The sequence below is a fragment of the Bos javanicus genome, chromosome 2 (assembly GCF_032452875.1).
Source record: "Bos javanicus breed banteng chromosome 2, ARS-OSU_banteng_1.0, whole genome shotgun sequence".
NCBI lineage: Eukaryota > Metazoa > Chordata > Mammalia > Artiodactyla > Bovidae > Bos > Bos javanicus.
In genome coordinates, this window is record NC_083869.1 from 53,781,287 (window position 1) to 53,807,452 (window position 26,166).

At 35.4% G+C, this 26,166-nt stretch overlaps 1 protein-coding gene across 2 annotated transcripts in view; it reads right to left on the reverse strand.

Annotated features, from left to right (window-relative positions):
* Window positions 1–2,666: 2,666 nt before the first annotated feature.
* KYNU (kynureninase) overlaps window positions 2,667–26,166 on the reverse strand; it is a 121,410-nt gene continuing 97,910 nt past the window's right edge. For both annotated transcript variants that reach the window (XM_061438798.1, XM_061438805.1), the window contains 4 exons: window positions 14,932–14,984; window positions 12,591–12,676; window positions 5,258–5,488; window positions 2,667–3,954 (listed from right to left, as the gene is read on the reverse strand). In XM_061438798.1, the coding sequence (XP_061294782.1) occupies window positions 3,835–3,954; window positions 5,258–5,488; window positions 12,591–12,676; window positions 14,932–14,984 (490 nt within the window). In that variant the 3' untranslated portion in view covers window positions 2,667–3,834. The remainder of the gene's footprint in view (window positions 3,955–5,257; window positions 5,489–12,590; window positions 12,677–14,931; window positions 14,985–26,166) is intronic.

Below are 26,166 nucleotides of genomic sequence, written 5' to 3' on the forward strand. Positions count from 1 at the left end.
AAGTGACCCAGGGCAACTGGCAGAAGCAAGCATGAATATCTTTCAAATAATACACTTTAACCCAGTTCTCAAAGAATTTCAAAAGGTCAAGATAAAGGAGCACCATAAAGTTAACAATTGCAGTATATACAAGGAAACCAGCATTTTATGTGAAAACCAACAGAAACAACTGTAAATTCATCATCTATTAGATACGGAATATAAAATTCTTGGGCTTCCTTGATGACTCAATGGATGAAGAATCTACTGCAGTACAGGTGACACAAATTCATTCCCTGGGTCAGGAAGATTCCCTGGAGGAGGACATGGCCACCCACTCCAGTAATCTTGATGGGAAAATCCCATAGCCAGGGAAGTCTGGCAGGTTATAGTCCAAGGGATTGTGATGAATTGGACATGACTGAAGTGACTGAACATGCACACACATAAAATATTAATATTTATGATTATTAAGAGTAGCTAAAGGAAATGCTATCTTAGATTTAGTTCCCAAGGAATAGACCTTCAGACAGGGATTTGGATAAATATGTTTTACTGAAACAATTATCATTTATCACAAAAAAAAAAAAAAAAACCTGGGAAGGAGATAACAGAAAGCAAAAGAGGCTGGACAAGTGTAAAACCCAGGAAAAAATTCTGGTTTTGGTTTAATCCACAAATTAAAAGTGTTGTCTGAAGCATTAACTGGTGTGGTTTGTGTGTGTTCATTTTTTTTCCCCCCTTTTCTTTTTGTGTGGAAGCTAAAGATTTTCTTCTCTGTTATTTTAAAATAATAATAATACTAATAATAATCACCTTGGCTGTTTTAACACGCACACATGACGAAGGCAATCAACTGCTACCACTGGCAAAGGTAAGGAGCATGGAAATCTTCATGTCCTACTGGTTGGCATGGAAAATGGTACAGTTACTTTGGAAAGGTTTGCCAGTACACAGCGAAGTTGAACATGTGTTTGGCCTGTGACTCAGCACTTTCACAGTTGTGTGTCCTGGTTGCACTTTTAAATGTGTACACTTTGTTGCAATATTACAAATGTTTGGAATAACTCACGTCTTCACCAGTAGTAAAATGAATCAACAATTTCAATTATATAATAAATTACTGAGCAGCAATGAGAATGAATGAAAAATTATGTCTAACAAATGAATGAATCTCCAAAAACAAGAAGCTGAACAAAAGAAGCAGAAGAATACATACAGTATGATTGCTGCTGCTGCTAAGTCGCGTCAGTGGTGTCCGACTCTGTGCATCTGCCCATAGACGGCAGCCTTCCAGGCTCCACTGTCCCTGGGATTCTCCAGGCAAGAACACTGGAGTGGGTTGCCATTTCCTTCTCCAATGCATGAAAGTGAAAAGTGAAAGTGAAGTCGCTCAGTCGTGCCTGACTCTTAGCGACCCCATGGACTGCAGCCTACCAGGCTCCTCTGTCCATGGGATTTTCCAGGCAAGAGTACTGGAGTGGGTTGCCAGTGCCTTCTCCAACAGTATGATTAAATTTATATAAAGTTCACACAGGCAAGTTTGGCTAATATATTTTTATGGGTAAATATGTAGTTATAAAATTTTAGAGAAAGGAAATGATTAACACAACATTTAATTCAATGATTATCTCTTTAGGGACAGAGGGGGATGCAAGTGGGAGAAAGTTAGTTTCTAATACTGTTTCTCACCTACCTGATAAGAACAGAGTGCTGATTATGCTTTCAATGGTTTTTAAACACAATTTGATGTAATTCTGATGTAATTAACATGAAATACTTTGCAACTTAAACTGATAAGTGCCTTCATACACCTTCTTTTACTCAACCATTTAGTGAATACCCTTAAGATTTTTCTCTCATAATATCACCATTTATCTTCATAAAAGAAGTTATAGTTTGTGAGTGTATATTTACTTGGATGTTTATAGGTTTACAGTCTATTTCCCCACTAAGCCACTTGTCCTCTGCGAGCTGAAGCTATGTCTTTTTAGTGTACCACTATGAGGTTGAAAAACTGTTTCTTCTAGATGAAGTCATTTATGGTCAGATTTTAAGGTCTTGAGAATTTTTCCATCTATGAGGATGAGTTTTGCCAAAAGTGGAGGTGGAAAGCACTTCTAAAGTAATTATGCAACTACTCAGCTAAATGAGATAACATATAAATAGAATAGCAGAATACATGGTATGTAGGAAGTACTCCATAAATATCAGTAGTTGCTGGTGTTGGTGTCGGAGCTCTGCAACTTTTTATTTAACTCTGCCATTCAAAGTGGTTGGCTAAGTTAATTTGTTTCATCATGGGCAATAATTACATCGTACTTACTTTTTCTTGCTGCTTATGTACAGAAGTGTGGAATATTTTGCCAATTCATGAATAATGTTTATGGCATCAACAGCTAAAAACTAAGGGAATCTTACAGGGCTGAATGTAACTGCAGTTTTTTTTTTTCACAGTGAATAAGAAAAGTCCATAGATTTGGTACAGGGCTTCAGAGATGAGCACTTTTTTCCTAACTCTGGTCCTCAACTGCAAGAATCCTTCTGTGATTTATTTCACTCTTTTACAGAACAGAAGCATCCAAATAAAGTCTTTTATCCAGAGTGATTCCTGTTAAGCAAAAACAAGAGATTATGATAACATTAAATAAAAGGACATTCATGAAAAATGGATTAGGACGCAGGAGTGAGTAAAGAAATCAATTTAATGAACTTCAACCAACATTTGTTGTGGTGACATAAAGTAATGAATATTAAAGCACAGGCAAATAATTTATGCAACTTTTGCTTCTGCTATGTATACAACTTTAAAACCAAATCTAGGATGATACATACTCAGTATTGGAGAAGGCAATGGCACCCCACTCCAGTATTCTTGCCTGGAAAATCCCATAGACGGAGGAGCCTGGTGGGCTGCAGTCCATGTGGTCGCTAAGAGTCAGACACGACTGAGCGACTTCACTTTCATTTTTCACTTTCATGCATTGGAGTAGGAAATGGCAACCCACTCCAGTGTTCTTGCCTGGAGAATCCCAGGGACAGAGGAGCCTGGTGGGCTGCCGTCTATGGGGTCGCACAGAGTCGGACACGACTGAAGCGACTTAGCAGCAGCAGCAGCAGCAGCAGCATACTCAGGATGAGAATCATGGCAGCATCAGGGATGGTAACATGAAAGAATGGCCAGTGGCAATTTTAAGAAGCTGTTGAATGAAAGTTGAAAGATATTTCTTCTTTATTGGATGTTAAAATGTGGTTAAAAGTTATGTATTAGAATCGATGAAGTAAGGCATGTACACAAATTAGCCCCTGGTATTAAATGCATTTCTTAGTATAGATCATGACCAAAGTATTTGAAAGCCACTGCCCTAGAAAATGTATTTTGTCTTCCTTAGATTGGCATTAGGTGGAACACTGTAAAAAGCATACATTCTTCAGACTGTTCAATGGCAGTGCCTATAAGAAATTGCTTGGTAAATTAAAATTAAAGTAATAGTTCTAAAATTGATACAAAAATTTCTATATACATATGAAGTTGTCATTCAAATTATAATTAAACCAACAGAAAACATTTCATTAACTGTGAAATGTGACAGATAATCAAGACTATGTATGTGATACTTGCACCAATAAATACTTTGATTCACCAAATACCAAGAAGTTCGACAGCCATAGAGATCTCAAGACCACAGGTCCTTAGCAAAACTGTCATGTATTCTATAAAGTACGCAATTCATTTCCAGTTAATTGTAATCAGTTTTTAAATACTTTCAATAATTAAGACTTGAATAATAGTAATAAAGTAACTGCAGGCTTTCCATTTTATTTGCTTTAGTTGCTGCGGAAAATACTGCTATTTTATGTTTCTACAGAGCCAAGTACAGAAGTGAGCAGATTGATAAATTTATAAACATCATGGAAAGAATTGTAGAGAGGAACTGGAGCCACTCGAATGCCATCTGGCTCCCGTTTGTCACACTGTAGGGGAAACAAAAAGTAAAGCCACAATAGTGTTAGCATTTTTCACATAATGGAAATCTGCATTCAAGAGAAACTTACATAAAACATTCATACTGATTACTCTAAAATTTAATATGTAAGAATTTTTTCACTCTAAGTAAAACATCATATTTGTGTTATTTGAAGCTATTCTCTTAATAATAATTAAAATATTAATAGGTTGGTACATTAATGTCTGAAATGCTTTCTTGAAGTGCACTCATCCATTATAAGCATCCAATAGTTTGGGTATGTAGTTTATCTGCGGGGAGACCCTGAAGAGACTGGAACCCTTGCACACATTTCAATGAATGAGAACTTCACTGAGATCTGGAGAGTTTTAGTCAATTATATTTCCACTGAATTCAATAATCCCTAATCTCATGAATTAGATAATTCAGCTGTCTGAAGATCACTGTGACTCTGTTGTTAAGAGACACCCCTACAGGCTAGACAACATAATAAATGATTTGTGTTTGCTGGCACTTTTAATTCGATAACAACTTTTGAGGTAAGTATATTCGATTCCAATATGGATGAGAAGTCTCAAGTCAATAGATGTTTACCAACTTTCACAGGAGCACATGGCTTGCAAATGGTAGAATGTTATTTGGATTGCTGATATTCTATGTGTCTCCAAAAACTGGGGAAATCTCTCCTAAAGGTTTGGAAAACTGAGTGCAGTATTTTCTAAATTATATTATCCCTGGAAATAGATATCACTATTTATCCTGTAACTGCTCATTAAACAATTATTAGTTCTCTTCAAGAGACAAAGAGGACTATTTTAGGCACAAAGGTAAAAAACAGCAACAAAAGAATATATTCCATACAATGTTAGCACTCTTAAGATGTGTCTACATGTCTTTCTTGACTGCAGTGAACAGGTTAAAAATAACTTATTTCAATCAAACTAAACAAGACTAATTTACTTTTTCTTCCTCTACTATATTTATGTGTTCTTTAATTCCACTTACTCCACAAATTTATATTGGGGTTTTCACTATTTTTTTTTCTGCCCAATCTATAATGAAAAGAATGGATAAGTTACATAATACTGCTTCCTACAACAAAATCAGTGGTGTTTTCCCTTTTATCAGAAATAACAGATCTCTGTGTCTTTAGTTAACAGAGTGCTGAATACTTAGTTGGCACTTAATTTATCCTCACTGATCAAAATTAAGTATTATAGAAAAATGCATAAACTGAAAAATTCAAATTTTATCCTCAACATTTGCAACCCATAGAGAAAACCTAGTAGGAAAACAAGAGATACACTTACAACCACTCCTCTTTTTTCTAGTTCTTGGATAATGTGTTTTATTGGAATAGAAAATGTTAGGGTTAGCTGGCAGCCACGTTCCGCTATACAGGATGGAGTAATTATGTTCACGACTGTTTTCTTGCTTTCTGCTTTGTCCTGGCTGAAGTACTGCTTGATCATGTATTCCAGATAACCAGTTAGCAAAATAGATTTTCTCCTCAGTGCTTTCATAGTTGCTTGTTTAAAGATCTGCAGAATGAGAAACAATCAGGTTCACAGTTTCTTGTTGATTTATAAAGTAAAAATTAACTGTAAATCACATATAAAAAGGAAAGGCCTGCTTCTGACCTTTCCAATAAAACATCCCATTTTAGATAATCTTTTCGTTAAAAAAAATGTCTTTCAAGTACTGTGCCATTAAAAATTGAACACAAAGTTTCCATGATAGATTAGCTGTACAAATGTTGTTTAAACAATACTTGCCAAAGCAGAAAAAAATAAGTTAACATAATGTTCCTTCAGAGCTATTTTAAATTAGCTTCATATAATTAGTACAAGTAAAACATACCTTAATAAATGGATTTAAATTTTATAAATGTCAGACTTCTTCCTCCAAACATTTTATACAATTATAGTCAAGAACATTTTTGTCTATTCCTGTATAAAGTTTGTTTAGTCCACAAAAAAGTACAGTAAGAGTTCAATGCTTATGTGGAAGGCAATGTTACCAATATTATTCATAATCATTTTAACAATTTCTAAATCTCTTTCAGTTTAACAGTAAGAAAACAAGGAGTTAAAAATGATGCTAAGTTTTGTCAGGCAGGAAAGCAAATAATGTTAGATGTGCTTATATGTTACTGAAGCATTGGTATTGAAAGCATTGAAGTCTTTCTTTTTTTCTTCTTTCATCATTTTTTTTTCTGCTGCTAAACTCTTAACACTGGTGTGAAAACACTGGCACTTGCTTCTTGAGGTTTCTTATATTAAGATGAGTGACAAGGGCACACAGTCACTGGTGTTGGAACATTAGGGGTCAGAACAGACATGCTTTTTTAGCTTATCTCTTAAGGTCAAGTAGAGTTTAAAGATCTATCCTACATATAAGAACTGAATGAACTGCAAACAGAGAATGATGCACTGGCAGGCCACTTAATGTCCCTTTTCTCTATCATGGTAGGCACAGAGCAAAAATAGGGTCATTTGGTGATATCTATACTTTATGAAGTCTATGGAAATAGTTCTTTCTGTATATACACATGGCATGTGTGGGTAGGCATTCTAATAGGACTCAAACTGTCCAGGCATAGATTTTCTTGACCTATTGCAGAGCGTATGTATTTGGCTGAAGGAGAAGATGGGAGTTATATTTAAGTTAATATATTGAAAGAAGAGAGGAGTATCAGACAGTAGAAAGGTATCTGTCTGTTTCCCCAACCAGACCTCATGGACTGTGTCTGCAACCTGGAAAGACTTCAGCTGAAAGTAGAAGCTAACATCTGACATATTCAGTGCAAAAAAAATGCTGCTTTAGTATTCAGGTAACCCTCGTTACATGGAGTTTGGTAGGAGACATCTCTTCATTTCCTATGTAAAACAAAATGGCCATCAGAGAGCCTGATTCAAGAATCAACATTCTCACAGAAGGCAGGAGCAAGGAACAGGTGAAGTATGGTCCACCCAGTGGTCTGTCAGGCTTGGAATTAAAACAAAAACAAAAACAGGAATCTTTCCAAGCTTCTCTTTGGCGATTCATAGTCTTTGAAGACATTTTAATTATTTAAGTAATTCTGGTAAACTTTCTGGATCTGCTTTGGGTCCCATAAGATGCAGATGGGGGCACTGTGTAAGTTAGTACTTTTAATGACATTTCACTTGTATTCATAAGTCAGTAAGACGTTGGGGGATATTAAGATTATAGGGTTCTTTAAATGAAGTTTTGCTCTTGCAGATTTGATAACAAGAAAGCAAAAGTTTTTCATGACAAATATCTTGATTTTAACATATCAGTACTCTGTTAATAATCAAATAATGTTTAAATGTAAAACTATTTTCCACGTTACAACTATAACAAGAGAAGCTGCATTCTGAAGTGGCTTTAAATTCTTCTCACAGGGTGTTAAAGTCTCTTCAGAGGCTTCAGTTAAACATATTAAGAGGGGATAATAGGAGTTAACAGTGAAGTAGAGTAAATGTCCCCCACAGCCTTTTTTTTTTTTTTTTTAACTTCTCATTATTTTCGTGCTTTCAACACTGTGGAAATCTTTTTTTCTTTTTTTTTAATTAGGAAAAATGAAAAGTGTAATTTGAAAATATTCAGCTTATAACAGAATTCTTGGCAGAATTTCCACTACTTAGATTATTTTCCTTACTAGCTAAAATAAATTCAAAGTTAGAAAAGTTAGATCATTTTAAATAGGAAAAATAAGTATAACATGATGTTCTCAACTCTTAAGTTCTTAAAATTGGGTGCCTAATAACTTTCTGAGGAAATGCAGAGTACATTTCTTCTGACTTGCCCTATATTTTAATTGAATGCTCTAATTTTATATTTTGAAGCTATTTAAATAATTATATTGCCTACCTGTTGTTATGTATAAATAGGACCCTTCGAAATAAAATATAAGTGTTGTTTAATGTCATGTTTACTAATTGGAAGATTGAGGTGACCTCTGAAGTAATCTGGTTCAAACATCTTTATTAAAAGGTTGAGGCAAATGAATTCAAGAATAGTTGTCATTTGTTTAAGGTCATACCTAGTGTCACAGTAAGGGATGGAGTATTTACCTCCTGCTTCCTACCTTATTCTTCCTCTTTATCTACAGTATTTTTAAAATTATTGTGTAAATTATTAAATAGGCAACAGTATAAAGAAACCTGATTTCAGTTTGAAACTGATTATAAGGTGTTATTTTTCATCATATGCCTCAGTCAAATACACATTGTGAACAATGCCATAACTAATTTAAAAAAATTCTTTGTATTACAAATCTGTAATCATATCCATGTGCATCAATTCATTTTTTTGCAATTTTTATTTAATATTTATTTATTTGGCTGTACCAGATCTTTGTTTTCGCACACGGGAATGTCAGTCCTTGGTGCGGCATGCAGCATCTTCAGTGTAGCATGCAAACTCTTAGTTGTGGCCTCTAGGATCTAGTTCCCTGACAGAGAGTAAACCCAGGCCCCCTGCATTGGGAGCGTGGAGTCTTAGCCATCGGACCACTAGGGAAGTCCCAATATATGTCGATTCTTAAGTATAAAATCTCTCCTTCAGTTGGCATTTTACTGTGTAAGAATACTTTTCGAAAGGGAAGTAGAGATAACAAATATTTGATTTGTGTGTTTATTTCTTTCACTTACTCAAACTTCAACTAATCTCCTATATTCAAAATTTTTAAATAAATAAGCTAAGTGCTGAATCTGTTAATTCATTGATAGTCATATAGCAAATTCAGAAGCATTTGAAAGAACAACACTTTAACAGTTACCCACTCCAGTGATCTTGTCTAGAGAATCCCAGGGACCGCGGAGCCTGGTGGGCTGCCATCTATGGGGTCGCACAGAATCGGACACGACTGAAGCGACTTAGCAGCAGCAGCAGCAGAGAATGGGAAATATATTATTTTGTAATTTCAGAATTTTGCAATTTATAATGGGGAGTAAGAATTTAGAAAATACTTTCTTTAACTCAAGGTTTGATTATTTAAAGATAATTTTGGTAAAAACATAGCCTCAACAGTAAATTATTTAAATAAGGTATTTCCATGAGGCTGCAGAGAAATATTTAAGTGATGAGAAACTCAAGAGAAGTGTACATCCCTTTTCTGGGGCTTTAGGGTCATTTTCCTAGGTTTAAGTTTAGATATTGAAGTAGAAGATACATCAGTTTTCAGATTCCAGCTGAGAATAAAAATCATATCTAGGTGAATGTTATACAGTGTGGAGCTAAACTATTGGTAGGGAAAATAGGAATCTGTTTTTTTCTGTGGCAGAAGAGGTGAATACTGAAGTCAGTCCACTGCAAAGAATGTCGGTGATAGTGTCTAAAAGACATTTTCTAGATATGGCTAGGAAATAATTTGCAAAGATGAGTAAAATCAGAGGAAATAACTTTAAGTGCTACTTCTTTCTAAGGTATGCCTTTGTGCCTTATTTCTTTTCTCCTTATTGTATTAATAATTTATCTTCTCCCTGATATAAGTTTGCAAAGTTTGCAAAGCGTTATTTTCTTAAAAAACAAAAATGTTTAATGGAACTGTGCCTCAGGTTGAATATTTTAAAAACAAGTCAAATATCATTATTTGGTTTGCCAAGCAGATTTAATCACTTCTCCACCCCTCCCCAAATATAATTTGTATCACTGAGAAATCTTGTTACTGGGTCTATTTCAATGCAAAACAGAAAAATCTGCCAAAAACTGAAAATAGCACAAGCTCCATCTAGTGGTCACACTGAGTAGGTGTTTTTTTTGTTTTTTTTTTTTAAATTGGGATGAAATGAAACGAGCTGATTACTTCTATCTAGTGGTGAAGCTGTATAAAAACAGAGGAACTTGACACTGCCGTCCAGTGGCCAGAATGAGAAGTTGCTGAGAATTTTCACAGACTTCTAGAATTTTAGGTTTGGAAGAGATTTTGAAAGTCTTTATCTGGTCACTCATGCTGGAATACGAGGAGGCTTTCAATACTTTAAAAAAATCAAATTTTTATTTTAATGTCTATATATTTAAGATCTCTATTAGAAATATATATGTATATTTACTTAACATATACTTTATGTATATAAAATATGCATTTCTTTAATATGTATATTAATACCATTATCATATTTGTTGTTGTTTTAGTCACTAAGTTGTATCTGACAACTCTTTTGCAACCCCGTGGACTATATAGCCCATCAGGCTCCTCTGTCCATAGGATTTCCTAGGCAAGAATACTGGAATGGATTTCCATTTCCTTCTCCAGGGAATTTTCCCAACCCAGGGATTGAACCCAAGGCTCTTCCCGTGTCTCCCGTATTGCAGGCACACTTTACTACTGGGCCATTGGGGAAGCTCATTATCATACAGTATATAATTATTAACAATATATATTTACTTAGATAAATTTTTGTCTCAATCTAATGAATATGAAATGAATGAAACTAATTAATTTATAAATTAATGAAACTAATGAATATCTCATATCCAAATAATTGGAAGACATGTGTATGTATATGCATTATTCAATTCAGTTCAGTTCAGTTCAGTCGCTCAGTCCTGTCCGACTCTTTGTGACCCCATGAATCACAGCACTCCAGGCCTCCCTGTCCATCACCAACTCCCGGAGTTCACTCAGACTCACGTCCATCGAGTCAGTGATGCCATCAGCCATCTCATCCTCTGTCGTTCCCTTCTCCTCCTGCCCCCAATCCCTCCCAGCAGCAGAGTCTTTTCCAGTGAGTCAACTCTTTGCATGAGGTGGCCAAAATACTGGAGTTTCAGTTTCAGCATCATTCCTTCCAAAGAAATCCCAGGGCTGATCTCCTTCAGAATGGACTGTTTGGATCTCCTTGCAGTCCAAGGGACTCTCAAGAGTCTTCTCCAACACCACAGTTCAAAAGCATCAATTCTTTGGTGCTCAGCCTTCTTCACAGTCCAACTCTCACATCCATACATGACCACAGGAAAAACCGTAGCCTTGACTAGACGAACCTTTGTTGGCAAAGTAATGTCTCTGCTTTTGAACATGCTATCTAGGCTGGTCATAACTTTCCTTCCAAGGAGTAAGCGTCTTTTAATTTCATGGCTGCAGTCACCATCTGCAATGATTTTGGAGCCCAAAAAAATAAAGTCTGACACTGTTTCCACTGTTTCCCCATCTATTTCCTGTGAAGTTATGGGACCGGATGCCATGATCTTCGTTTTCTGAAGACTGAACTTTAAGCCAACTTTTTCACTCTCCACTTTCACTTTCGTCAAGAGGCTTTGTAGTTCTTCACTTTCTGCCATAAGGGTGGTGTCATCTGCATATCTGAGGTTATTGATATTTCTCCCGGCAATCTTGATTCCAGCTTGTTCTTCTTTCAGTCCAGCATTTCTCATGATGTACTCTGCATAGAAGTTAAATAAGGAGGGTGACAATATACAGCCTTGACGTACTCCTTTTCCTATTTGGAACCAATCTCTTGTTCCATGTCCAGTTCAAACTATTGCTTCCTGACCTGCGTACAGGTTTCTCAAGAGGCAGGTCAGGTAGTCTGGTATTCCCATCTCTTTCAGAATTTTCCACAGTTTATTGTGATCCACACAAAGGCTTTGGCATAGTCAATAAAGCAGAAATACATGCTTTTCTGGAACTCTCTTGCTTTTTCCATGATCCAGCGGATGTTGGCAATTTGATCTCTGGTTCCTCTGTCTTTTCTAAAACCAGCTTGAACTTCAGGAAATTCATGGTTCACGTATTGCTAAAGCCTGGCGTGGAGAATTTTGAGGATTACTTTACTAGCATGTGAGATGAGTGCAGTTGTGCGATAGTTTGAGCATTCTTTGGCATTGCCTTTCTTTGGGATTGGAATATGTGTGTATAAATGAATAGTTATAGGTTAAGTACCTAGATATATAGAAATAATAGACATATGCATGTCTAGAAAACCAAACTGACCCTTTGAGTATTATAATTTTGAGTGAGACTACTTTCAAGTAAAAATATGAATGAACTTAAAGAAAAACACTAAGCCAGTAACAGTAAAGATTACACATGGATACAATGACATAGAAACCCCAATAAGGGGGAAAATACACCCTACCTCATGGGACAAGCTTACTTAGTCTCTGCTTTACTCTGACTATTCATACTCTCCCTAGCCCCTTAAAGTAAGTCCTCCTATAATTTTGTCATATGGCACTTTGTCAGCTCACTGACTCATAGAACTAGAAGAAATGAGTCCCCAGTAATCACAACATTGTCTGACACATGATAATTTTTAAATAAATGTTTGAATGAGTGAATTAATCAAGACTTAAATATTTCAGGCTTATTTTCCATATAGAAAGACTAATAGAAGATCCAGTGACTCATTCAAGTTCACACAAATTCTAAGTGGAACTAAATATACGTCTCCCCAACTGAGTTCTATGGAACATTAAGTACCAACACTGTGCCAAGCCTTGTGCTGGGGGAGGGAGATATAAATAAAGGGTGACACGAGCCACAGTCACTGTCCTATAGGAGAACCCTGCCCTTTGTTCAATGCTTATGCACAGTGCATATTAACCTAGCTGATTAACAGATGAAATATGACAGCATGTCACACTCAGATAAAGAAAAGGTGACAACGTGGGAAGTTTGACGCATAGATCACTTACCTCTAAACTAGCATGTAAGGAGCAGACCAACAGAATGGGAGGATTTGAGATTCGGAATCCATTGACTCCAGGGATTAACTGCAGTTCTGAAAAATTAATATCACTTTTATAGGATGTATCTAAAAAGTGTCCTTTATGGATATTTTAATGACAGCAAAGTAGAAGGAAAAAAATGTAAGACTTAAAAGCTTTTATTCCCAAGAGTTTTGAGATAATTAAAAGAAAATTCATGGACCTAAAATACTAGTATATTTTTCCTTCACCTGCAACTTCCATCTTGTCTGCCCCTGTAATAGGGGCAGTGTGGGCACACAGCTTCTAGTGCAAGATTCTTAGCAGGCGGTTAGAGGTTCCGCTGTGTTAACAGTCAGCCTGGCAGTGGTGCTCGTAGAGGAGAGCACAGTGAGAGACAGATCGGTGCCTTAGGCCTTAGAACTGGCAGATGAACTGGGGGCCCCAGGGCTGCATTCCACAGAGCTCCAGCGCTCTCGCTACAGCCGTCCACCAGTCGGGCCCAGGCCTTGATGCAGCAGCAAACCTCTCCCTCATCCCCACCTGAGACCTAATGGCGGTGGCAGTCTCCATGGGTCACAGTCCACAGAGGCTTCCAAACCAGAAACCATGTCAATGACAGCAAAATATCAAGACTTGAATGGCTTGTAATTGTAATATCCTCCAAAGGCAGAAATGTGAGTGAAATGATGTATGAAGGTGACTTTTAATGCTAGAATTACTACATCAAGTGACTTCTCTTAGGAAAGAGGAAAAAATGTGGTTTACAAAAATGATCTGCCTAAGAATATATTGAAAAGGTAAGTTAATAACAGACAATATTGTCATATAATTAATTATATTGAATAGCTGCAAGCTAAATCCAATAGTTAAAATTACTAGTTAGAGCAAATTGAAAACTAATACTGACTTAGAGTGAGAGAATTTTCTGGGTCTTTAGATATTCATCTAATGAGGGCTAGTCATACTATGTCCTATGGGTCATATCTGGCCCACTCCTTATTTTGTAAATAAAAGTTTATTGGAACATAGCCCTGTTCACCTATTTATATATTTCTATGGCTGCTTTAGCACCACAATAGCAGAGCTGTGCACTTGCCACAGTTAGCCCCCAAAGCTTGACATATCTACAGTCTGAACCTTCACAGAAAAAAACACTTGGCCCACTCCTGATCTAATCCAACTTCCTTATTTACAGATAAGAAAACCTATTACAAACAATTTAAATAACTGTATAAAAGAGCTATGATTCAGCAGCTAAGATAAAATATAGCTTTCTTGATTTGAGTCAAAGGGCCCATCTTTATCCTTTGCATCTTGGTTGGTGCAAATGTGTATATATGTAACATCAAATCTCAGGATTGGAAGCAGTCTGAAGGATCAAGTTTAAGTTGATTTCTCAGAACATTTAGGAAGTTTTCTGTATCCCATGTGATGGAAGAATAAAGTCACTCAGGAAAGAGAAGTAGGGCAGTTTAAGAACTCCCTGCACTAATTATGTACTTTAATTTCTACCCACTGGGGTTACTGTTTGGTATGTGGTGAAAGTGGGCTTATCAGGTGGTACTAGTGGTAAAGCACCAGCTTGCCAATGCAGGAGACATAAGAGATGCAAGTTTGATCCATTAGGAGGGGGTAGGATCCCCTGGAAGAAGGCATGGCAACCCACTCCAGTATTCTTGTCTGGAGAATCCCACTGACAGAGGAGACTGGCAGGCTACAATCCATAGGGTCGCACAGAGTTGGACACAACTGAAGTGATTTAGCACACACGTACGCATGCTGGTGGCAAAAGCCACCAAAGGAGGACAATTTGGGAAAAGAGAGGGATAAAACCGAACACTTATTAATTAGTATGCTGCTTGGTTTACAGCTTTGAACATGTTTTACCCTCATAAAATAGATATTATTATTCACATTAGATACATGAGGAGAAAATTAAAAGTCCAAAATGATCAAATTTGTACGGCATCACAAAACCAATAAACTTGATACCTAAGTCTCTCTGGGCCTGACTATAAGGACCATGATTCCTTTCTGTCCCTGCTGTCTGATGGTTTAGGTATTCCATATTGGTGAGACCTGAATTTCTGTATTTTAGATTTTGCTTCTTCTTATTTCCCTGTAAAAGGATAGACTCAAAATCATACTAAAATCTATGAATACTTAGTCTTACATTGAGGAAATGTCATTCCTTATTTTAAGAATTCTTAGTGGCATTTTCAAAGTTCTCTCTCCATGAGGCATGCATATTACATATCATACAAAGATGAAAACTGAAATAAACTCAAAATAAAATGACTTGTGAAGTAAAGTTGAATATACTTACTGTTATCCATCTGAAATCTGGTGCTTAGTTCATGGCCGAACCATCCCACTAACCTAAAACATATATAGTAACATTAGAGATTTTGGTCTATAAATATAGTCAGAATTAATATCGGACTCTTGGGCCTTCATATTAAAATCATTTGTGATATGAGTCATCAAATACTTAAGCATATAAATGCCATGTGATATCGTAATACAGTTAATATTTATAACCTCAGAGAGAATAAAAATCAATGTTTTCATATTACTGGTTATATACTTGCAAAGTTAAATAATCTGAAGAGCTATATTTAATGACCTTGTTGTTTAATATAAAATGAACAAAAATGTTGTTTCTTTAGATTTTAAAAAAGGTGAAAACAAAGAAAAGTGATTAATACAGTAATGTATTCTTTTTGCAATAGGAATCCTAAAGGGAAATGACATAAAAATAACCTCTAAATTGTTGAAATTTTAATAATTTTCTAAAGAAATTGGTTACTTTCAGAGTTTCATAAGAATGTTAATTGGCCAGACATAAAGTATAAAATATACAGGAAAAATCATATGTATGTGTGTGTACTTATTAGATAAAAATTACAAATGGTATGAAGAAAATATAAAATTTGAGAAAGAGACAAACACAGTATTCTTGTATAATCAACTCTTCCTAAATAAAGTGCTAGTTTTAACACTGCCAAAATTAAAAATTCCAATGTACTGTTTTTTTGAAGTTGGCAGTTTTTTTTATGTTTATATAGAATACATGAGTAAAAATAATAAATTTTGAAACAGAGTATAAAGGTGAATATGCTCTACATTACATGTGAAAGTGAAAGTCGCTTAGTCATGTACAACTCTTTGTGATTCCATGGACTGTCCATGGAATTCTCCAGGCCAGAATACTGGAGTAGGTAGCCTTTCTCCTCTCCAGGGGATCTTCCCAACCCAGGGATCAAACCCAGGTCTCCCGCAATGCAGGTGGATTCTTTACCAGCTCAGCCACAAGGGAAGCCCAGGAGCATTGGAGTGGGCAGCATATCTGTTTTCCAGGGGATCTTCCCGACCCAAGAATCTGAACTGGGGTCTCCTGCATTGCAGGCGGATTCTTTACCAAGATATCAGGGAAGCCCATATTACAAAATTCATTAAATAAATGAGGATAGTACTGTCACGAGAAGCATCAGGGAGACAAATGGAATGTGACAGAAAATATAAATGGTCCTCAGATCATACAATTATATAATGTGATAAATGTAACATTTGAAAAAATGCAAATGTGAGGAAAATATATTCATATATTTGATTTTTAAAAGTAGAATCTATGAAAACCAAATAAAATATAAAGGATAATATCATATATTCATACACATTTAAATTCTGTATTAAAAAGATAGACAAAATTAAAAGGACCCAATGATGGGGAGAAGAACGTTGTTTGCCACATTGAAAAGAGTTTGCACCAAGAGTTTTTTCATCAGAGAAAGGGCAGTGTCCCCAAAGCTGCCCAGTCACAAAGCATGCACAGGACATTTATAAAAAGAGAAGTGAAAATGCTCCATGAATTCCAGGAAGAAAAAAGCTCAATGTTAGTAAAAATTGAAAAATATGAAACCACATAAAGATGAAAGATATTAAATTGGCAAAGTTATTTAAAATTTAGATGTCTTTTTTTCATCAGGGATTCAGTAAAAAATAAACTCTGTTCAATAATGAGTATAATAAGTAATAAAACCTTTATGAAGTACGGTTTAAAAAATATAAATTAAAGCTATGTGCAGTTTTCTGTCTAAGTACTTTTACTTTTTCAGATTCATGCAAAAGACTATTTGGAGTACACTAAAATGTGTGTGCTAGGACAATGAGCACAGTACTATTTACAGTGTCATAGTAACCCCAGCATCTTGTAAGAGAGAAAAAATAAATTATACGATGCTTATGTTATGAAATATTATAGCCATTTAAAAAATCATATTTGAAAGAATATATATTCAAAATTATAAAATAGAGATAACAATATTTAGAGTTTGATCTTAGGATAAATATATATTGCACGCATTTATATGTAATTATGGCCAAAATGTTAAAAATTTTAACTTCTGCTTTATTCACATCCAACTCACACCTGGACTTAATGGAGAAACACCAAAAGTGCTTTCTTTAATGTTAATATTTTGCAGCTTAAAATTGAAAAATAGATAGTCAATTATTACCACTTTAAAATTTTACAGTTGTGTACCTGGTATGCACAAAAAGATAACTTAGCATGGTAGTCTGGTACAAAATTAATATGAGAACTAAATATCTGTTAATAAATTAATATGAGGACTAAATTTAAAAGTGAAATTAAAAAATTGAAAGCAAACTGATATATTAACAAAAAATATTTCAGATTTATATAAATTTTTTAAAAATATTCCTGAATCTGAACAAGAACATCAAGTTGAATAATTTTCAACATCAAGAAAAATGTCAGTTCTCCTCGAATTGGTGTATACATTTAAATAATCCCAGTAAAATATACAAACAGATTTTATTTGTTTTCATTTAGGACTTGCAAGCTAATTCTAATGCCATATGGAAAATAAATAATAGTAAAACATCCCTAAAAAATAAGAGCAATGAAGTTGAATATTTCTACAAAACATTATAACATTATAAAATGTCAAAATGAAAACAGTGGTCAAATCTATTAATATACTATTCATCATATTAATAAAACTAAAGAGAAAGTTATAGGATCATCTCCATAGACCAATAAATCATAAGAGAAAGTTGTATCATATGACAATCTATTTTTAAAAAATCATTTGCAACTTATGTCATAACAAGCTAAACTTTCTAGTATAAAAATACCTAGAGATCATAATGCAAAAGTAACAGCCCAAGAAAAATGACCAACATAGACAGAAAAAGGAAATGGCTCTCAATTATTTTTTAAAAGGGCCATCCATTTATTGTTAAGAAAAATACAAATTAAAGTTAAACTGAAATGCAATGGACTTGAACATGGGCAAACTCTGGCAGATGATAGGGGACAAGGAGGCCTGGCATGCTGCAGTCCACAGGGTCACAGAAAGTCAGACATAAACTTGGTGACTGAACAACAACAAATTACCATTGCCCACCTCTTAAAGTGGAAAAATTCCAAAGTTTTATTAAGAACTCTATTGATATTAACACATTGTATAAATTACTGTCATGTATTCTTGTTGGAATATGTATTATAGATGTGCCCCTCTAGAGAATAAATGAATAACAGTTGTGGAATTTGCAAATACATATACTCTTTGACCTGGAAAATTTACATCTGGGAGTTTAGCTCTTCAGAAGAACTTGTCCAAGTATGAAGTGAATTATGCATAAGTATAGTCATTGTATAACTTTCAGTAATAATCTAAGATTGAAAATAGCTTAACCTCTCTTCAATAGAAGATTAGTTTTATAAATTATGGTAAATTTATATTGTAAAATATCATATAAGAATTACATCAGAAGTGAATAAAAAAGGATTCTGTGTCTTGAAAGGGAATGATTACAAGAAACCAGAAACCAAAAAATATATTAGGATAGGACATATAGTATTTTTATGAACTAAATAATTAACTTTTTGATTTATCTTCCTCAACTAGAATGTAAGTTCATGAGATCAGGGACCAGCTTTTAATGTTTGTAGAGGAGTGTTTTTAAAGCGAATGATGTGAGGTATGGTAAATGGTTGATAGGGGAAGCATGAGTTAGGACAGCTGAACCAGGGTGGTGATGGTCAGGGGAAGCTCTGATGAGCAAAAGAATGTGTATATTTCAGCACAGAGAAAGGAAAGAGTGTTCCAGATAATCAAAACAACATGTTCAAAGACCGAACACATATATAGACAAGGAGGGCAAATTTCCCACCACCTTCTTTCTCCACTTTTATTTTTTTTCTTTCTATATAGGTGGATTTTAAATGAATCTTCTGATTTTTAAATCTGGTTTACTAAATTTCTAGATGTGCATTTAATATTCAACTTTGGAGTTGTTGTCAAATGATTTTTCCAGAATAAAATACTCAAGCTTACTAGAAAATTTATAGTCCATTTTAGGTTCTACTCCTTCTTTGTATGATATTTCTCAGTCCAGTTCTGTTGCTCAGTCATGTCCGACTCTTTGAGACCCCATGCACTGCAGCACGCCAGGCTTCCCTGTCCATCACCAACTCTTGGAGATTGCTCAAACTCATGTCAGTCGAGTTGGTGATGCCATCCAATCATCTCATCCTTTGTCGTCCCTTTCTCTTCTTGCCTTCAATCTTTTCCAGCACTGGGGTCTTTTCCAATGAGTCAGTTCTTCACAACAGGTGGCCCAAGGATTGGAGCTTCAGCATCAGTCCTTCCAGTGAATATTCAGGACTGATTTCCTTTAGTATTGACTGGTTTGATCTCCTTGCAGTCCAAGGGACTCTCAAGAGTCTTCTCCAACACCACAGTTCAAAAGCATCAATTCTGGTCCAACTCTTACATCCATACATGATTACTGGAAAACTCACAGCTTTGACTAGACAAATCCTTGTCGACAAAGTAACATCTCTGCTTTTTGACATGCTGTCTAGGCTGGTCATAACTTTTGTTCCAAGGAGCAGGCGTCTTTTAATTTCACGACTGCAGTCACAATCTGCAGTGATTTTGGAGCCCAAGAAAATGAGTCTCTCACTGTGTCCATTGTTTCCCCATCTATTTGCCATGCAGTAATGGGTCGGATGCCATGATTACCAGTTTCCCTTCTTTGAAAAATCTGTCTTCAGGGATAATGTACTGACATATATTGTTTGGAAAAAATATTTGGGGTGGTAAAACAGAAAAACTTTGAAGGCTTTAATTAAAATTTTTCTCATCATTTACAAATATTTTCCTAAACTTTCTTATCCATAGTGAATCAAATTTTACTGTGTTAGGTTCATTTGTTAGGTGGAAAGCTCCAAAGGATATATATAGTACCCAAATTCCTTTTGAGTTCCAAGACAAGATTTTGAAACTTATACAGAGTCAGTAGTATTTAAAAGCCAAGGCTTCTGACTTGCAATATATAGACATTTTTGAATTCTGATTATCATATCTCATATAGTAGCCCAGCATAAAGTTTATGCTGTGAACAGCAAAAAGAAAAGAGAGTGGAAGAAACAATAAGTATTTCTTCCATTTCCTGTTTCCCATGATTAAAATAATCTTCTGAATGCTGAGGAATGAGAAGCTTCAGAATGGAAAGAGAAAGACTGGATTCATACTCCTAATACAGAACTGGCTACACTCCCTGCCCAAAGTTAAGTTCTAGGGGATAGGAGTTGGGATGGTTGAGAAATCAGTGGGAACTCCAGATACATTCAGGGGGATCTACAGATAGAAAACTCTTGTAACATATTCCCTCAGACCTACTAGGCAATAAAACCATTTGTAAGAATTCTTCCAGGCCAGTTTGGTGCTGTAGTCTTCAAATAAAAATGTTAGCAGAATGGACCTGTGATAGCACTTTTACTTATAACTTAGGATCATATTAACTCAATAGACCCAAGGTAGTATCCTGAAATTCCAGTGCCACCAAAGAAGGGAATTGAAGGGACTAAGATATTCAGTATCCCCAGTGGAATTTGAGATAAAGGGCATATTGTCATGATAGTTCCATAGACATCTTGGAGGGTGCAGTAGTAATGGAAGCAGATGACCAAGGGAGTGCCAGGCACAGTTTAATGGATCCTGGAGTTGCCTGTGGACTGGATATCTCTCTTTTATCTATGTCTGTGTACATCAGTCACCTTTTCAATCTTAAATGGTATCCTAAGGAGAAAAGGACAAAAAACAAAACAAACAAACAAACAAAAACTCTGAACAGACAGAGCTTAAACTCTGAAATTACTGAGAAAAATAACAAAAGTCATTAAGTATACCTCCAAGTTACAAGATTAAATTTCCTGCATCAAATGAGTTGATAGACGAAAATAAAGAAAATTACTTGTGTACCTAAGTTTGTAACCTGATGACATTTACAACTTTTAAAACAATTATCAAATTTCTGATGATAACTGGAATCAATAATAAAATGAAAAATATATTTGTCAAAGCTTTCACATGCTTTGTATTAAATATTCAGAATCAGAACATATCTTAAGTTAATTTGAACATGTAACTGAGCTATACCAATGAGATAAAGTGAATGGAAAGCAAAATCACTGTGCAATTTGTTTGAGGTACTTATGTTTATCATGATGTAAATTTATTGAAAATTTATTCTTTCAGCAAGTAGGGAACTATGCTGTGTACTGAGGGGAACTCAATATCATCCTTTCTATTGAGATTAAGATTCAGTTCAATTCAGTCGCTCAGTCATGTTCAACTCTTTGTGACCCCATGAATCACAGCATACCAGGCCTCCCTGTCCATCACCATCTTCCAGAGTTCACTCAAACTCATGTCGATCGAATCAGTGGTGCCATCCAGCCATCTCATCCTCTGTCGTCCCCTTCTCCTCCTGCCCCCAACCCCTCCCAGCATCAGGGTCTTTTCCAATGAGTCAACTCTTCTCATGAGGTGGCCAAAGTACTGGAGTTTCAGCTTTAGCATCAGTCCTTCCAAAAAACACCCAGGGCTGATCTCCTTTAAGATGGACTGGTTGGATCTCCTTGCAGTCCAAGGGACTCTCAAGAGTCTTCTCCAACACCACAGTTCAAAAGTATCAATTCTTCGGTGCTCGGCTTTCTTCACAGTCCAACTCTCGCATCCATACATGACCACTGGAAAAACCATAGCCTTGACTAAACGGACCTTTGTTGGCAAAGTAATGTCTCTGCTTTTCAATATGCTGTCTAGGTTGGTCATAACTTTTCTTCCAAGGAGTAAGCATCTTTTAGTTTCATGGCTTCAGTCACCATCTGCAGTGATTTTGGAGCCCAAAAAGATAAAGTCTGATACTGTTTCCACTGTTTCCCCATCTATTTCCCATGAAGTGATGGAACCAGATGCCATGATATTCATTTTCTGAATGTTGAACTTTAAGCCAACTTTTTCACTCTCCTCTTTCACTTTCATCAAGAGGCTTTTGAGTTCCTCTTCACTTTCTGCCATACGGGTGGTGTCATCTGCATATCTGAGGTTATTGATATTTCTCCTGGCAATCTTGATTCCAGCTTGTGCTTCTTCCAGCCCAGCGTTTCTCATGATGTACTCTGCATATAAGTTAAATAAGCAGGGTGACAATATGCAGCCTTGAGGTACTCCTTTTCCTATTTGGAACCAGTCTGTTGTTCCATGTCCAGTTCTAACTGTTACTTCCTGACCTGCATACAGGTTTCTCAAGAGGCAGGTCAGGTGGTCTGGTATTCCTATCTCTTTCAGAATTGTCCACAGTTTATTGTGAAGGAATTAAGAAAGGAATTTTAGCTTGAATGAAGTAGATTTATTGACTGTCATTTAGTATAGGGGCATTGATTATTGTTTTATTACTTTTATCTTTTGAAAGAAAAGAAAAATACTGCAGTTTGTTCATGAAAAATTCTGTAGTTACAAATTAAGAATCAATGTATAAGCAGTTTTGCACATAAAGCTTTCTTTTGGAAATGAATTCAAAATTTCCTCTTGGCATTATGCTTTTTAAAAATCTGAGGCAAATACAGTGGCTGTGAAATAGGGTCATAAAAAATTGCATATTTTCCCATTTTTTTCAATGGCTTCAAAATAAACATTGGGAGAGTACTTCAACACTTTTTTTTTATTATTTAGCAACTTATCTTTAATTTTTCTGTATTCATTAAAAAGACTAGGTATTTGTCATTTTTGTTTGTGTAGTGTTACTAAAAAAGTCAAGAGTATGAATTATGATTGTTGGATATATCTGAAAGAAACAATCAAAGACCTAGTGTATGAACATGGTATCACAGGAGGAAATAATAGCCAGTGCTTAAAAATACTGATGGGAGAAGGCAATGACAACCCACTCCAGTACTCTTGCTTGGAGAATCCCATGGACAGAGGAGCCTGGTAGGCTGCAGTCCATGGGGTCGCTAAGAGTCAGACACGACTGAGAGACTTCACTTTCACTTTTCACTTTCATGCATTGGAGAAGTAAATGGCAACCCATTCCAATGTTCTTGCCTGGAGAATCCCAGGGATGGGGTAGCCTGGTGGGTTGTTGTCTATGGGGTCGCAAAGAGTCAGACACGACTGAAGTGACTTAGCAGCAGCAAAAGTACTGATGACATATTCATAACCCAAATCTGAAAGGAATAAGTAGGGAAAATGTGTTCTTCTTTAGAAAAAAAAATACTTGGATCTGATTCTATAACTGAGATCAAGGCATCATTTTTATGCTTTATTTACTGAATCCATAAAAGTACTTTAAATTTTTATCTTAAAAAGTAAAAATATAATATTTTAATTGTTTCCAATTTGCCTCATTATTTAATGATGATATACCTCTTTTGAATTTATTCACTAAAGAAATTGTGTTTTACTATCCAGTGGCTTGGTCTTCCCAGGTGGCTCAGTGGTAAAGAATCCACCTGCAGTGAAAGAAACATTGGTTCGATCCCTGGGTTGAGCAGATCCCCTGGAGAAGGAAATGGCAACATACTCCAGCAGTCTTGCCTGGGAAATCCCATGGACAGAGGAGCCTGGCCGGCTACAGTCCATGGGTTGCAAAAGAGTCAGACACAACTTAGCAACTAAGCAACAATAATCCAGTGGCTTATTACAAAAGATTCTGGGACTAGAGCCGTTGGAGATTCTAATTCTTTATCATCCATCACCCTTGGGCCCTACATCTATGTCACTTTTGGATGAAAATTATATAATCTATATAACATTTCAGAGTAGTCTAGCTAATCAGATTATCTGTTCTCATGCCAACAGGAAATCCTATTCAAAAGACATGGCTGGGCACAGCTTTTGCATAGTGAACTGCTAAGAAAAAAAGGGCAGAAATGAAGACATGTTTGCTGGAAAACTGGGCAAGATTGTCTCACTTTACTTAATCTGCAACAACATACTGAGGTAGGTATTGTTTCTCTCATTTTATGTTTGAAGAAAGTAAGGCTTGCAGAGTTTGAGTGATCATCTAAAGGAACATAGCTAGTTAAGCCCATATCCTGCCCAGTAAGTGAGCAGGAACACTGACCCACAGTTAGAAACTGTGTTTGATATACACATCCTCAGAAATAAGTTGAAGGAGGAAGTTCAAAACAAGTATCTTAATGAACCAATAAACTAGAAGAACCCGAGGTCATCGGGGCCTAGAAGCTGAGCAGAAGAGCAGAAGCTAAAATTAAATAGAGTAGACTTAACTAGAGTAGAGTAAAATAGCTTAATGGAAGTTACATGAAGCTAGAGTTGATGCTTTTTATAAGTGTCTCATTTCTGTAATTTATAGTACTAATTAAATTACATTAAAAATCAGGCTTATTAGAGTTTCCCTATATTTCAATCATTAATTCTTCAAAGGTAGTTAATGACACACCTTGCTAGAAGCAAAAGATAGAAATAGTAGAGTGAACTAAAATAGAAATGGGTCCTTCCCACAAAAAGCTTAAAGTCTTTGGGTATGGGTGAGAAGCTAATTAAACAAATATTAATTCAACAAAGGGTGGGTGCATAGTCCCCCATCTTTGTTTTCTGGTGTTCATGACATTATGAGGCTCAGTATTAAGAATTGTGGGTGGGACCTGTGGCTTTTCATCAATAATAATGGATTCAGGTGAAATAAAGTGGAAAGAACTGAGAGAGGGAAAATGGACCAAAACCTAGACATTTGATAGTAAACAAGAGCTAAAGAAGGCAGAGTTGTTGACAGATTTTGTTAGGAGTGAGATATTGAGTGGATTTAAATACTGAAAAAAATGAAATTAGAGACTCAGAAAGGGTGAGGAGTTTCAGTTTCATCAACCTGGTTATTGAACTCATTAAGAGAAGTAGAGTAAGAACAACAGGAGAAAGAAAACAATGACTCTTTATAGAGGCTTTTTATACCATAATTCCCTAATGATTATCACTCTGGGTCAGAGTGCTTCAGAGCCGGAGGATCAAATGTATGGCAGGAAAGTCTAATATCTAGATGTGACAGTAACATCATTGAATTCTGTTACCAAAGCAATAACTTGAAGAAAATATTCATCAGAAGAATTCAACAAGCCATAATACAAACACTTTTACGATTATGAAAAAATAGGATGGAGGAGATCTTCCATGTTGTATGTGCTTCAGAGTCCTGAGTCAGTAGTAGTTAATGGTCTCTGCTACTGATTTTTCACATGATGCTTTTCTTCACTGAATATTTATTCTGATATAAAGTATTAATAATTGTCATATTCTTGTAATCATTTGTAGTATAAATAATCTTAATGAAATTCTAAATGTTATTTCGATGAAAATAATTGCAGCCTTCTAAATTTAATCGCTCTATACTTTTACATGATAAAAATAATAATTTAAATGGCATATTACAACAAGAGAATGACACTTTGTCTTATTAAAATTTCTTTTTACACTTAAGTCCTTGTCAAGTAAAAAAATCTTAGAATCTCTTCTCTAATTTCTGAATATTCTGAATATTTTCATGATAAACACCATCAATGATATATTTTTAATATAAGACCCCATACTCATATAACTTTTACCATAACTAGATTAAAATTTTGAAAATCACTGTTAATTTAAATAAGAAAAGGAAAATATATTTTATTAAGATAATATGTTTGAGAGATAAATCTTTTCCCCATATTATTTTCCAAATAATAAAAATGAACAATGTGAAAACGAGTGATTGACTGTCCTCAAACCTTAAGCAAAGATCTTGTAAAAATACTCAAAAAGAGTTTGACTTAGGAATATGTGGGTTCTTCCTGATTTAGGTTCTCATAAGTTTTTTTGTTAATTTTGAGAGCAACAAAAACAAATGCTAATTGAGATTTCATTATGAGTCAGACACAGTTCTAAACAATCACTTAATCTTCAAAAGAATCATATAATGCAGATAGTGTTATCATCCTCATTATACAAATGAGAAAACTGAGGTTCCAAGACTCTGTATAAATTGTTGAAGATAATACAATTATTGGTCTTTGAAGCCCAAAATGTAGATATGGCCCATCATGACCAAGTATATTCATAAACATATGCAAAATCACCTGAGACAGGTTTTTTTTTTTTTTTTAATTCATCAGGGATTCTTTAAAAAAAAAAAAAGCAATATTCCTCAGATTACTTAAATACTACACTTGGGGTTCTGACCTAGC